Raw genomic sequence first — 13,396 nt, 5'->3', positions numbered from 1 at the left:
TCTTAACTACTTGCATTGTTATTCTCTGTAGGTCTTTTAACCAGTCTGGTATTGTGGGCCTTAAAAACTTGGAAACCTAACACAGATTTGAGCATTTAACTCAGTAAAACTGCTTGTATGCAAGATTTATAAGCCTTCGGTTAGGTTATCCAATTAGTGGCACATAGCACCTTCGCTTCCACTCATCTCTAAGTCCGTGTTCCAGTATTAATATCAAACTATACTGTCAATTTTCTTTCATTGAACTCTAGTAAAAATGTAAGGTGTTCGAGTAATGTTACTGTAGGTTTTATTGGTGATTATCATTTCAGAGAAATAAGCAGTTTAGTGGCTGGGTTTTTAATATAACACGAAAGAACAAATATGGTAATCTACTTTGAATTAAAATGTTCAAACATTTTTATAAATCTGTATATTTTGTTTCAAAATGGGGAAATATGTATTTTCTTCCTCATACAAATTGATTTGGGAATTCAATAACTGCATTTTAATTGATTTGAAATGTTTGCATCCTCCTTTTTAAAAACCATATGTGTGGGAATAAATAGTATTGATTTTGGTAACTCATTAGTATCTAAAAGACAGGCAGAAAGCAGTGCATTATGGAACACCTCTGGCTCAATAGAGATACTGACACACCCTTGATATTGATTGGCATATGGGAAATCAGTAACATCCAAGATTCTGCAGCCATGCTTGCAGCATATGAGGCTATAAATAACACAACACGTGTTGAGCAAAATGTTAACATGAACAAGCAGACATCCTCAATACTGACAATGGTATCAGATGTTAGCAGGTGTTTAGTGCAGCTGAAGGTGTTGGGTTATCATAAACCAATGTTTTGGAGAAAGTGCACAGAATTTAACGGAAATGTTTCTCTAGGCATTTCACTTCAAACCCCCAAAATGAACCACATTGAGGCATTAAATGATTGGATTGGCCTCATAAGTCAAGAAGACATTTCATTATTTGTACCATGTCTCAGCCATGTCGTTGCAGATGTGCACTGCAATGGCAGCTGTTACCTCCTTCCAGTTTAGTGATTTTTTGCCATATGGTGCACTGCGAGCAAAAGCTTCTTGAAATCTGAGAAAGGGGCTTTGTTTTGTGCACGACTGCTGTTGTGGCTCTCATCTGATGACTCTCTGTTTCGCATAATTCTTACATTACATTACACAGGTGATAACAGTGGAAGGTTGTGTTTGAGGCTGTTGTCAGGACCATAATTAGCAAAGTATGATTTTCTGGTCATTTCAGACTTTTCAGACCCATACAATGTTGTACATGTGATAAAAGATGTCCCTCTGTTATGTATGAGCTCCTTGTTTTCTGTTGACTGATAGGATCCCTCTTGATTGAAATTGTCATGTGTTGGGGGATCCTCTCCATAGTCGGATCATCGGGGGAGTAGAGAGAGCTCAGCACGTAGGATATGTAAGCTACCCTATATCCTGAGCTCTTTCCTGGAGCAGGGGAGGCTGATAAAAACAGCCGTTCTCGAGGATAAATCAGACGATCAACATCAATCCCTCCATCTATTATCTAAACCGCTTATCATTTAAGGGTCGCGGGGGGGGCAGGAGCCCATTGAGCTGAAGCTCACGTTGGGTGAGAAGAAGATCATCAAACATGAATGTCCTCAAAATTAGAATAGTCTACCCAGTAGTTACGTTTTTGTGTGGACCATCACAGTGGACCAAGAGACCAACACTGCTGTCCTTCGAGCTACGCCCTTAGCATGGCAAAAAAAAAAATGCAGTTCCAAATGAAGGAATTATGATATTGTTACATTAATTGGTAACTATGCTTAAAATGTGTGCTTCAGGCGAAATGCCCTTACCCCCGAGACTAATGAATTAAGACTAAAAGAAGCGTTTGTAATTCTCAACACAATGTAATCATCTTTTTTCCTCCACTGCTTGCTCCTTTAACTTCTATTATGTGGAGACCCCATGCAGGCTCTGGCCTACGAGGTTTTAAAATGCCTTGGTTTCAAGGGATTCACGTTCTTATTAAATGTCTAAGACACACAGTTCCTTCCTGTAATTTGGCCACCCCCCCTGCTTTGGAAGAGTTTTTGAGCTGCTGTAGCTTGTTAGCCCCTGTAATATATGAAGAAGTGAGGTGTTTGTCGGAGAGCAATTACCCTGTCCTCTTGTACCTTACTCTGTGAAAAGAGAAAGAGGAGCTGCCATTCTGCTTTTGATCTAAGAGAAACAATTAATGCGTGGGCTACAAAATAATTTAATTTGTAAAACTGTGGGTTTCCTTGTATTTTTTATGTTCTACAGAGTAAGAAGAAATGATTTAGCAAGAGGCAGGGAAAAGGATGTGAGATCATGTGATGGAAATTCCCTTTGGCATTTTGAGTGTCAGCTTGGAAGATATGAGAACAGCGTTGTTGTTTTAATTTAGGAAAAGCAGTGCTGGGAAGTTTACAGATAGCGTTGACAATCTGTCTTTCTGCTTTATTAATTTTAGTCAATGCTAATTTTGATCTAGTTAGATGAGAGTTTCTGATATTCAAACACTTCATAGAATTTTCTGTCATGTTGTGAATGTTCCTGTTTCTCCATTATTTAGCTGTAAAGGTTAGGATTATAGGGCTGGGCGATAAACAATTGAGATAATGGTGAGCCATACAAAGTCAATAGAGCTCATTCCATCCATTTGTTGACAGAAAACATGAACAGCCACAATGATAATGAGAATTGCGCTGTGCAGAACCGATCATGTGGCTGGAATAGAGTTACAGCCATCTCAGGTCAGGTTGACACACACACACACACACACAGCGCAGAGCGTAGGAGCAGCAGCCGGCAGCAGCACACATGCTAATGTTTGGGCTACTGCAGCCGTGCACACCAGTATATCAGGAGTGGGAGCGAGATAAAAGGGAAAAATGACGACAGAAAATGTTAACGAAAAACTTGAGCGACAGCGTCACCGAGGAAGACATCCCACGGACACAGCCCAAGGCTCCAAAGACGAGGACATTGTCGAAAAGAAGGGTCAGAGCAATTCGGTAGTGTGGAGATATTATGGCTATTTAAAGTCCGACAAGGAGCAGAGCAGCGTGCACTGCAAATTGTGGAAAGCATGTTCCCACAAAGACAGGTCATACCACCAATCTTTCTTACCATCTGAAGCAGAAATGACAGAAATAGTGATTTGATTTATAAATATATATAAACATCGACTAATATGAACAAATGATCGTGATTCTTTTCCATGTCGCCCAGCCCTAGCTGTCACAGACTGCATTCGTTCTACTTAGATGCACCATATACACTGGCATCTGTGTGTGCAATGTATCCATGGCTTTATAAAACACATGAATAACTTTTGCTCTCAATTTCCTCCTCAAATGAAATGCTTTTGTAAGCATTTTATATATTCCAGCATGATTCTGCAGCCTCTGCATTACACTGATATATTACAGAGTATACACTAAATCCTGAACTTCTGATCTTCGCTCGGTTTTGACTACACAGGAGTCTCTAACGTTTCATGGACCTATATAATGTAGCTCATTTAATTTGACCTTCATTCAGGTTTTTACTTAATTGGATTTTTTATAATAGGTTTATGACATAAGGGCTGGGCATATATTATTTCCTTTTCCTTATTATGCTCTAGTTTCGGCCATTGTTTTTGTTTACATAGCATATTTCCCATGGTGCTTTTTCCTGGATTGTGAATCAGTGTTTGTGTAAAGTGCGTCCAGACATTGGATGTGATAATGGGCTGTACAAATACACTTCCCCAGACTTAAATAATCATCATCATGCCTCCACTGCAAATGAGGTGCCTGTTTGTTTGCCTAAATGAATACCAACTGTACTTATTTCCACGGCACAATTAGAGCAAAATGGTTATCCATAAAATTAGCATAACATTGTTTTAGTTAGAATGGGGATAATTTGACAGCAGAGACAGGGAAAAACCACAGTGTGCTTCACCCTAACACTGGCTCTGATGAGATGATGGATTTCACTCTGTAGCAAACTGTACGTGGCAGATAAAGTGTTGGATTTATACCTTTTGATAAGACTGGAATCTAAGAATGTATAATGGATTTTTTTTGTGCAATGAAAGTATTTTCACTACTATCTACTGGTTTGCCTGTGATTCATTAACTCTGTGCCTTGGATATTTTCATTCCGCTATTAGTTTTGTTTTTTTAAATCAATCCATAATTGATTAATTCACAATAAGTACAGTAAATTCTACACTAAAGCCACTTAATGTAAATTTTACTATGAGTAGTTGTCTGCATGATGCAACCACTTGCACTTTAGATTTTACTTTGTTCAGATACATTTACCAAGTGAGCAAATCAAAAAGGAAAGCATTCGCCAAACATATACTAAAAATAGATTAGATTTTGGTGCCTGGAGGTCAAAGGTCAATGTCACAGTGACCTCATGTTCCTTTGAATGTGAAATATTAGGACTGCCTTAGGGAATTTAATTACATCTGTTACAATTCACTTGGACTCACTGATACATTTATTTGATTTCAGATGTCAAAGGTCAAGGCAGCTTCAAAAAACATGTTTTTGGCCTTTTATCTCAAAAGGGATTCCTTCAACTTTTGATCAGTTGTCACTTCACTCAGAGACAAAGTGATTATTTTTCATTTGTCAAAGGTCACAGTGACCTTTTATATCAATCTGGAACAAAAAGTATGTAGAAACTGCACTGGTTGGCAGAGGCATTCAACCGCAGAGCGGAACATTTAAGTTGTTTGTAGCAAGTTAGTCATTCCTGCTCTCTCTAAAACATTTCGTTTTATGTGTTAGAGCTTCGGTATTTAAGCCCAGTAATTCTCAATACGTTTAAAGAAGATGTTTAAGGTTTTAAGTAAATCTAAAAATAAGAATTAGACGGAAGCTTTAATTAACAATCTGATTCAAATAATGACAATGTGTTAACAGCTACAGGGCTCATACATTGTTTTGCTCCAATGCACTAGAATTAACCAACCACTGTAAATCAAACAAATATCGAAAGGTCAGAACATCAATTAAGGGATTAGAAATGTTTTTGAAATGTGACAAAAGTAGAGCAATTACTGCCTTTTCGCTTCATGTGTTGGCATTAAAGGAAACATTTGACGTTTTTATTCCTCATGTCAATTAACTCTATGTGCCCCCTCCCGCCCTGTGCTCCAGTGGTCTACATGTTCACACATTCTTACTCACGTATTATATACAGCAGGAGTTTGGGGCCCATTTCATCACACTCCCTAGACAACCACAGGAACTCTTAACACTCCTGTGGGAGATTCTGCAGGAAACAAGTGAAGCTTTGTTCTAATTAAGCGCAGAAGAGTTTCAGACCATTCTTCTGTCTGACTCAAATAACAAAAATCTGTTTTTTCATTGGTTTTTGATGAAGTGAAGGCTGTCACTGAGAGACACAGTACATTTATCTTGCTAGACACAGCATGGTTTCCCCCAGTCTTTTAAAGCATCTTAAATATAAAGTCTCTCAAAATGAATTGGCAGCACAGCATCGGTAAGACCCAATGCTGTGCACTTTGAATGTTAACTGAATAATTTCAGTGTCACTATTCTTGAAAGGACAAGAAGACTGCAGGCAAAAGGGGAAAAGGGAATGTCCGCGTCTTTGGTAATTGGGCTGTGCAAGTCATAACTGGCAAAGTCAGCGACCATTGCTTTCTGCAGATTTGATTCCCTTTCGGACAATGAAAATATTGATGCATGTTCAAAGAAGTGGACGTCACCTACAGGCTGAGAAAATAGTAGTTTCTGTAAACCAGAATTCGGTTATTTTTGTAATATTTATGTTATTTATTTATGATTTGTAAGTAATTAAGAATTTCCTTCATGTTTGGATGGGTCATTTGTTATGTTTACCATGTTTCTGATTTGTGTTGTATGTTTTTTTCTCTTGCAGTGTCACTGGAAGTGCAGATCACACCAAGTCAGGGTGAGATCAGCCTGGGGGAGTCCAAATTCTTCATGTGTGAGGGTAAGTACATCAATCCGTCACGACTATTGTCCTTTTAACTGCTTAAAGATCAGCGGGTCAGTAAATACAAACTCATGTTAAACAACTTGTGTTAAACATTGTTCAAACTATTACAACCGAATTTCAAAATCCAGAAACCATGTATGAAATAATAACAACACATTTAGAATGTGAAATAAAATGGTTTCTCAGGTTTAAATATTTCACTTTGATAGGGCTTCAAAGAAGAAATGCACACGCGCACACAAACACGTGTGTGTGTATATATATAGGTCTCTCCATTACCTGTCATCCTTTAATTACCAAACCACCAAGGTGCAAGTGACTTTTTAAGGGAATGTGAGAATCCACTCTGGTTGTTTTACCCAGAAGACACCCATTATTAATTAAAAGACTGAGTACAACCCTTTTGATCCAAGAGTCTGGTGCAGTGACCTTAAACTAAACATGCTCTTAACGCGCTTATACACCGGACTTGAAACTATGTGCATGGATTGTAAGAGAAGAGCCAATATAACTGGCACTTAAAGGCAAGGCAGATTTATTTATAGAGCATGTTTCAAACACGAATCAAAGGTAAATCAAAGTACCTCTCATATAGGTAGAGACATGATATTCAGACCCAACGAACAATTCAACTCAGAACAAAATCTATAAAAATAGATAATTAGATTGATGAATAAATACATTTGGATAAAAGACAAATAGACAGAAAATAATAGTGTACAGTTAAAGTGCTGTCACGCTGCAGTAATAGCTTGTTAGGAGTCCCAAATGCAACAAAGGATATGAAAGTGCAGTGTAGAAATCAATCAATCAAAGACACAGGGTGCCAGGGTATTTCTTAGAGGAGATTAGAAATGTATAAAGCACTTGAGATAATTTGAATGATTTGAATAAGTAAATGGCATCAGTGCAGGGACTTATAATATAATATAATATAATATAATAATACAGACAACTAGTACAAGTCCTCCTCAATCGTGCATTCTTGTCCAAAACTTCATAACTTCAGATTATTTAAAAACATGTAGTGGTGATTTAAAGGTCTAGGATGTTTATCACGTATCCATGCAGCTCCCTTAATGTTCTCTTTCCTATTGCCGTCCCCATTGGTTTATAGTGTCATTTAAAATGCATGAACTAGAGCCGTCTGTTCATGCAGAAGAATATCCGCAGCCACATAGTTGAGTCTGTGGACACTGGTTGACTTCCCTGATGTTTAATGTGTACCTTTACAAATGCTTGTTTTCTTATGTGCTGCTCCTTACTGTGCCCTCAGCTGAAGGTGTTGCCAAGCACATAGACTGGTTTGGACCGAACGGGGACAGGATAGAACCGAACAGACCAGACATAACGGTGACCCGTAACGATGAGTCATCCTCCACCCTCACACTGTATAAAGCTGGGACTGAGAATGCGGGGACATACAAGTGTGTCGCTACCAATGGAGACCAGCAAGGGGAGTCAACCGTTAAAGTGAAAATCTTTCGTAAGTTTTTCTCCCACCTTACACACCCGCCGAATTATTGAGCGGTACCAGCACACAGGGAACAAAAAAATCTTGTTTATTGAACTCATAGTATTTTATTGACTGCTCAAGGGCAGCACATTACTCTTTTTTTCTTTTCAAGTGAGGATAGATTTTTCATCAGTTCAATAAACGGTCGGAAGACCATTAGAGGGCTGCTTAATGATCCTGTCTGTTGTGCGGTTCTTGTGAGTAATGGCCGTAATTTTCCATGAATGCCAAACATCAGAAAATGTCCATCACCGGCAAAATCCCGTAATTTTTTTCCAAACAGACCTGTCATGTCATTTTAGTGTTTAATGTTTTTAAGACAATGCATAGAATCAATGTAGGGTGTTGATTTCAAAATGAGACGGAAGTTCTTTTCTTCAGCTTTTTCTTAACAATGAGCATTTGTCCCAGTAAGTGTTGAGAAAATCATTGAATTGTGTTTTAAGGAGGAAGTTTTAATCTTTTAATCATTGTCAACTCACAAAATCTCACGCAGTCACATTAAGCAAGTTATTGCCATCGTCAGACCAGTTATACACATTCCAATAATAGCAAAGAAAAAAGCTGCAGCAATCCTTCAGGCAATGACGAGTACAATCTACACAATCTATGTTTGATTTTTATTTATTATTTCTTTGTGTGTTTTGATGACACTTATTGTAAACTATGTATGTGTTTTGCATGTTTTGTTACAGAAAAAATCACCTTCACGAATGTTCCCTCACCCCAAGAGTTTACTGAAAGAGACAATGCCGACATCGTTTGTGACGTGGTCAGTTCCCCTCCTCCCACTGTCATCTGGAGATATAAAGGATCAAGAATACAGATGGAGAAAGATGGTAAGGTTTCTCTGAATTGATCATATCTAAGTCTGTTGAGATATGTTGTTGAATATGGTTAAACTTAGTTAGAAAAAAAATAACTCTTACCAACTCTTAACACTGTGACAAACATTAAGGTAAGGTGTTATATAATTACATTTCATAAAATCTCTACAAATCTATCGTATTAAAGTAAGAGCTTTGTGATGCTTGTTGTATTCCCTTTTAAAAAAAGAGTAAAAAATACACTTGAGTTTTTAAATCAGGGAAGTATCTTGGTCATTTATAATTTGGTAAATAACAATGTAATATGGCCAAATTAACCCAAAGGCAGTTTTGTAGTGTCAGCAAAGAATTGAAGAAAACTCTTAATCAAACCAACATAAACAATATATAAAGAAAATATAATTGTTGTAACTGTAATAGAAACGAACTTCTAGTTGACTAGATGTTCAAAAAACAACCACAAGTGACACTGGATATGTAAATTCAACAGTGTTAGTGACTTGAGATGGTTCACATCGGCTTCTGTAGCCATTATTCTCCGGGGTTTGTGCTTCCAGAAGAAAGAATTAATTTGATTTTGAATTTGAAAATACAATTGACTCCGTGTTCCTCACCCTTCACACGGAACAATATCATTATGTGTATGGTATTACTCACTGGAAAATAATAACACAAGTATGTTTATAAGTTGTAATCGTGTTTTTATTTACCACATGATTAAATTTGTTCAGTTCAAATTTCATCTGAAAACTGAGGGGGTTCTTGTGGGCTTTGCACGTATTCCTTTAAAAAAAAAAAATAGTTATATAAAATGTAATGTGCCCAAAATAGTCCGTTGCAATTCATTATATCAACCTCAGACCTGCAAAAATGTTAACCTCTCACTAACACAGCTCAAGGAAGATGCATCGATTCAACATTATGTTTGTAATGATAAAAATGCAATAACAAGTGTTAAATATATTAAAGTCGAACAAGAGTTATTTATTTACTGAGTTTCTTTCCATCACTCTGAGACCTCCTGGTAACGTAGCAGCAGCTGTTCATCCTCAAATACGTCAAGTTATTGACTTTTCCCTGATTCTTCAAATATCTAACAGTGAATTCGCCCTCTTCTTCCTTTCAGTTCGGTTTAAGGTGCTGAGCAACCATCACCTTCAGATCCGTGGCATAAAGAAGACGGATGAGGGCTCATACACCTGTGAGGGTCGCCTCATGGCCCGCGGCGAGATTGATCTGCGGGTCATCAAGGTCGTGGTGAACGGTAAGCGGCCCTTTACCCCCTCGCACTATTACCTCTTCCTTTTTGTTCCTGTGTGCGTGTTTTTGTGCGGCAGGTGTCCCACACCGCTGAAAGAAGCAGCCGGTCCTTAGAGGCGGTCGAGCTCAACATCAATTTGGAAACAGTTGCCCAGAGCAACCGTGTATCAAAGACGTTTCATGCTAATGAAGTCTGTTTCCGGCAACTTCTGAGCCCGGCACATGAGAGTGCCTAAAATAAGTGCTCTGAAATGTGTCGCCGCTTCTGTTTCTGTTTCCCCCCTGCTGTTTGTCGAAGTATCTGTGTAACTATCTGCAGATATGTATGTTCTGTATCTATCTACCAGTTTATTTTCTCTCTCTCTCTCTCTCTCTCTCTCTCTCTCTCTCTCTCTCTCTCTCTCTCTCTCTCTCTCTCTCTCTCTCTCTCTCTGTCTCAGTGCTCCCGACCATCAGGGTATGGCAGTCAGAGGTGAATGCCACAGCAGATGTCGCGCAGCCTGCCATGTTGACTTGTGCTGCCGATGGCTTTCCTGAACCCATGGTGACATGGACAAGGTAAAACTCTGCTAACAACTTGAGATACAAATAGTTGCAGTGACAGTTGCAGGAGCACTTATCACATACTAAAAGAGCGTCCCAATAAAAAATAGCCCAGACACACTGAGTGCATCATGGCTGTGTGACGCTCGCCGAATGCCTGTTTTCATTTTGTCCCCCAAGTTGTTAACAGGTTTGAGCAGCTACACAGTCTACACCTCACAGCTGCAGCGCTTCATCTGGAGTTTCTGTGTCTCACCAATTTTTCACATGTGACGCACTCGGCTCCCGGCTCAAATAGATCAGGAAAAGATCAGTTGATCGTCGAATTGACGTCATTCCAGCAACACTACATGAAACTGACACATTTCACTCCAGTGTCAGTGTCTAGGTTATATCGACAAGTCACAGTTGCATAAATAAAAACACAAAACACATAAATATATTTATATAAGTAACCATCTTAGCAATGGTGCTATATAGTCATTGCGTGGAAACCCAGTTTTGCTATAATTATATTATGTCATATACTTTTGCAAGTGGAGAGAAGTATATTTTCTAGTGTGATGAATTTACATCGCTCTTCAACTTGTCAGTGATTGTTTATCGAACAATACTAGCAGGAGTATAAGGCTGTTCTCAGGTCGGTCCGATAGTTGTCAGTATATTTCATTCTTAACCAAAACGGTCAGCTTACTGTTGGCACTGGATCAAATGTCAGAAGATCACCAAAGTCAAGATATTTTAGTCTAGACCATAACAGACGGACCAGTCAATAAACCAAGCTGCTTTTTCAGTTAAAAATAACGTTTCGCTCCTACATCCTCAGATTTGCCCTTTGATACTAAAGAATACTAAAGCCTTTGTTTGTTTGTAATAGTTAATAAAAATACAGTCTGTGAATCAACCACACATTCACATCAGTAACAGTCTTGGTCATATGCACCAGTTTACCTGCATCAAACTGATGACCACAGTTTATATGACCCTGTAAGGTTATTAGAGATATTCTGCTAACTGGTTTATTCATTGCAATAGGATACTTAACCACGGGATATAAAAGGTGAATATAAACAGTGAAACCTGAAGACCAGAGTGTCATCAAGAGCCACATTGTACTCTGTGTCTGAATACAGCCATTGATAGGCTCCTGCTTTGTTCTACTGTTCCTGCTCGTCTTGTTTCCAGCACAGCAGTCGGCTCTGTAGACAGTTTAGAACCCGAGGGTCACAAAGGGCAAAGAGTCCAGGAGCATCTGATGCTCTTGGTTTTTATTGTTAGAATTAACATAATCCTGTAGTTATCTGCAGTTGGACGGAACCCGCAACTTAAAACTGCCTGAAACAAATGATCACAGTCAGAGGTCCGAGAACATTATCTCTTTTGGATCCTTGGTGAACAAAATATAAATGTTACTCTGACACTTTAAAAAAACAAATAACAAAAGGCTTACAAACGTAAAATATTATCTCCCTAATTCTCTGAAAAAATATTCCGCTTTCACCTTTTTCATCAGGGCACTTCCTCACTTGACCTTTTTCGAACTGTCATTGAGAAACGATTGTGTTTTTCCTATAGCTCTCTAGGTCATATTTTAGAAAACACTTTTTTTTGAAGAGCAGTGACCAGTTAACATGGTACATATGAAATAATGTTTGAAACATTGTGAAACATATTGGTTAAATAGGTCTAATGTTCCACACTTGTTTTTCCCATAGGGGTGACGGGGTTCTCGACGCAGGAGAGAAGTATAGCTTTAATGAAGATGGCTCTGAAATTACAATAATGGATGTTACCAAGCTGGATGAAGGAGACTACACATGCATTGCCAAGAACAAGGCTGGGGAAACTGCGCAGGAGCTCAGTCTCAAAGTGTTTGGTAAGGAGACACATTTGAGATACACACGTGAATTAAAGTGTTAATATGAAATGCTCAGAGTGTGTGGGAATGAAGTATAAGAGTATGTAGGTGGGTGAAGAACTATTGTATGGTTTTGTGTCTTGTTTTCTAGGGGATACAAGATGAGGTGTTGATTCAGTGTGGGTTGTGAACGTTTCATGTAAAGATGGTGTTTCAGGATTTAGAGAATTAACTCAGCTGAACTCTTTGAATTCGGTATTTTTCTTCTTTTTCTTAGTTTTTCCCCTCTTGGTTGTTGCTGTCTTTTTTTTGTAACAAAGTGACGACTGTAATTTCAGTTACAATCACGGTATTTGTTCATGTAGACATGAGAGTTAATTTTATATTGAAATAGCTTGTAAACTTTATTTTTCTAAAACTAAAGAAATCACCAATGCCTGGTTCTTTGGATCTCAATGGATGAACAATCTCCATGCATTTACTGAAGAGAGTTTTCAAAGCACATTGTTTAGCTCTTAAGCAACATTTCCCTCATTACTGGGAGGATTTCATTGCACTCACAAAGCTCTGGGTTTCTTACATCAAAGTGGAAAACGCTGAGCTCCCATATTCTGAAGTTGAAAGAGTTCTTTAATGGGACCTGTCAATACCAAGTCTGACTGGAGATTCATATTCTTCCGGTACAACTGCAGAGTGCACAAAAGGCTGTATTAAACCCCCATTTAATTTAACTATTCATTTAAACTAGATCTTTGTCTAAATTTAACTCTATAATCTGAGTTTCATTCAGATAGTGTGCGTGTCTTTTAATCCATGTTCATTTCACACCAGTGAGAAGATCACAGATGGAAACTGAAATAGAGAGATCTCTCATGTGAAAGTGCCTAAACGGGTCCAGGTTTTCTGTGTTTGTGTGATGTTAGAATCTAATTGAGAATATTGACTTTCAGAGCATTTAAATAGGGCAACACTGAAATTAGTAAAGCAAACTGCCTGAGTGCTGAATACCTCTGAAGTCAGAATGTATGATCTGATTCGATACCTTTGTAGAAGCGTACGTGAGTGTCGTAGATATAGCTGCAGGTTTACGCAGGAGTTATTTATCTTTTCTGTTTGTCTCCAGCACGAACAGAATAGGTAGATATGTAGCCAGCAGCAGAAACCTTCAGAGACACTGTGCAAAATACAGAATACTTCACCTGCTGACACACATTATTGTGGATATTGTTATTGACTATGTTTTTACATGGACGGCAATATACCCATTATTGACTTTACTCTAAGTTAGATATTGTTTCGTTTATCATGTTTATATGAGTTGCTAAATAATATTCCTTTAATGTATAGTCTGGTTATGACTTTGTGCAGTTGGTAACTGACTAGA

At 38.3% G+C, this 13,396-nt stretch overlaps 1 protein-coding gene across 5 annotated transcripts in view; it reads left to right on the top strand.

The window, feature by feature from the left end:
- Positions 1-13,396, top strand: part of ncam1b (neural cell adhesion molecule 1b) — a 68,217-nt gene that overhangs the window by 26,678 nt on the left and 28,143 nt on the right. For 3 of the 5 annotated variants that reach the window (XM_053423522.1, XM_053423521.1, XM_053423523.1), the window contains exons 2-7: positions 5,928-6,002; positions 7,285-7,494; positions 8,220-8,363; positions 9,478-9,615; positions 10,052-10,169; positions 11,870-12,030. In XM_053423522.1, coding sequence (XP_053279497.1) covers positions 5,928-6,002; positions 7,285-7,494; positions 8,220-8,363; positions 9,478-9,615; positions 10,052-10,169; positions 11,870-12,030 — 846 coding nt within the window. Of the gene's footprint in view, positions 1-5,908; positions 6,003-7,284; positions 7,495-8,219; positions 8,364-9,477; positions 9,616-10,051; positions 10,170-11,869; positions 12,031-13,396 lie in introns of those variants that run through there. The other 2 variants (XM_053423525.1, XM_053423524.1) reach the window with 1 other exon arrangement.

This window comes from Pleuronectes platessa, chromosome 5, assembly GCF_947347685.1.
Source record: "Pleuronectes platessa chromosome 5, fPlePla1.1, whole genome shotgun sequence".
NCBI classification, from domain to species: Eukaryota; Metazoa; Chordata; class Actinopteri; order Pleuronectiformes; family Pleuronectidae; genus Pleuronectes; species Pleuronectes platessa.
The sequence above is the reverse complement of the archived record's forward strand: the minus strand, read 5'-3'. Positions and strand labels throughout refer to the sequence as shown.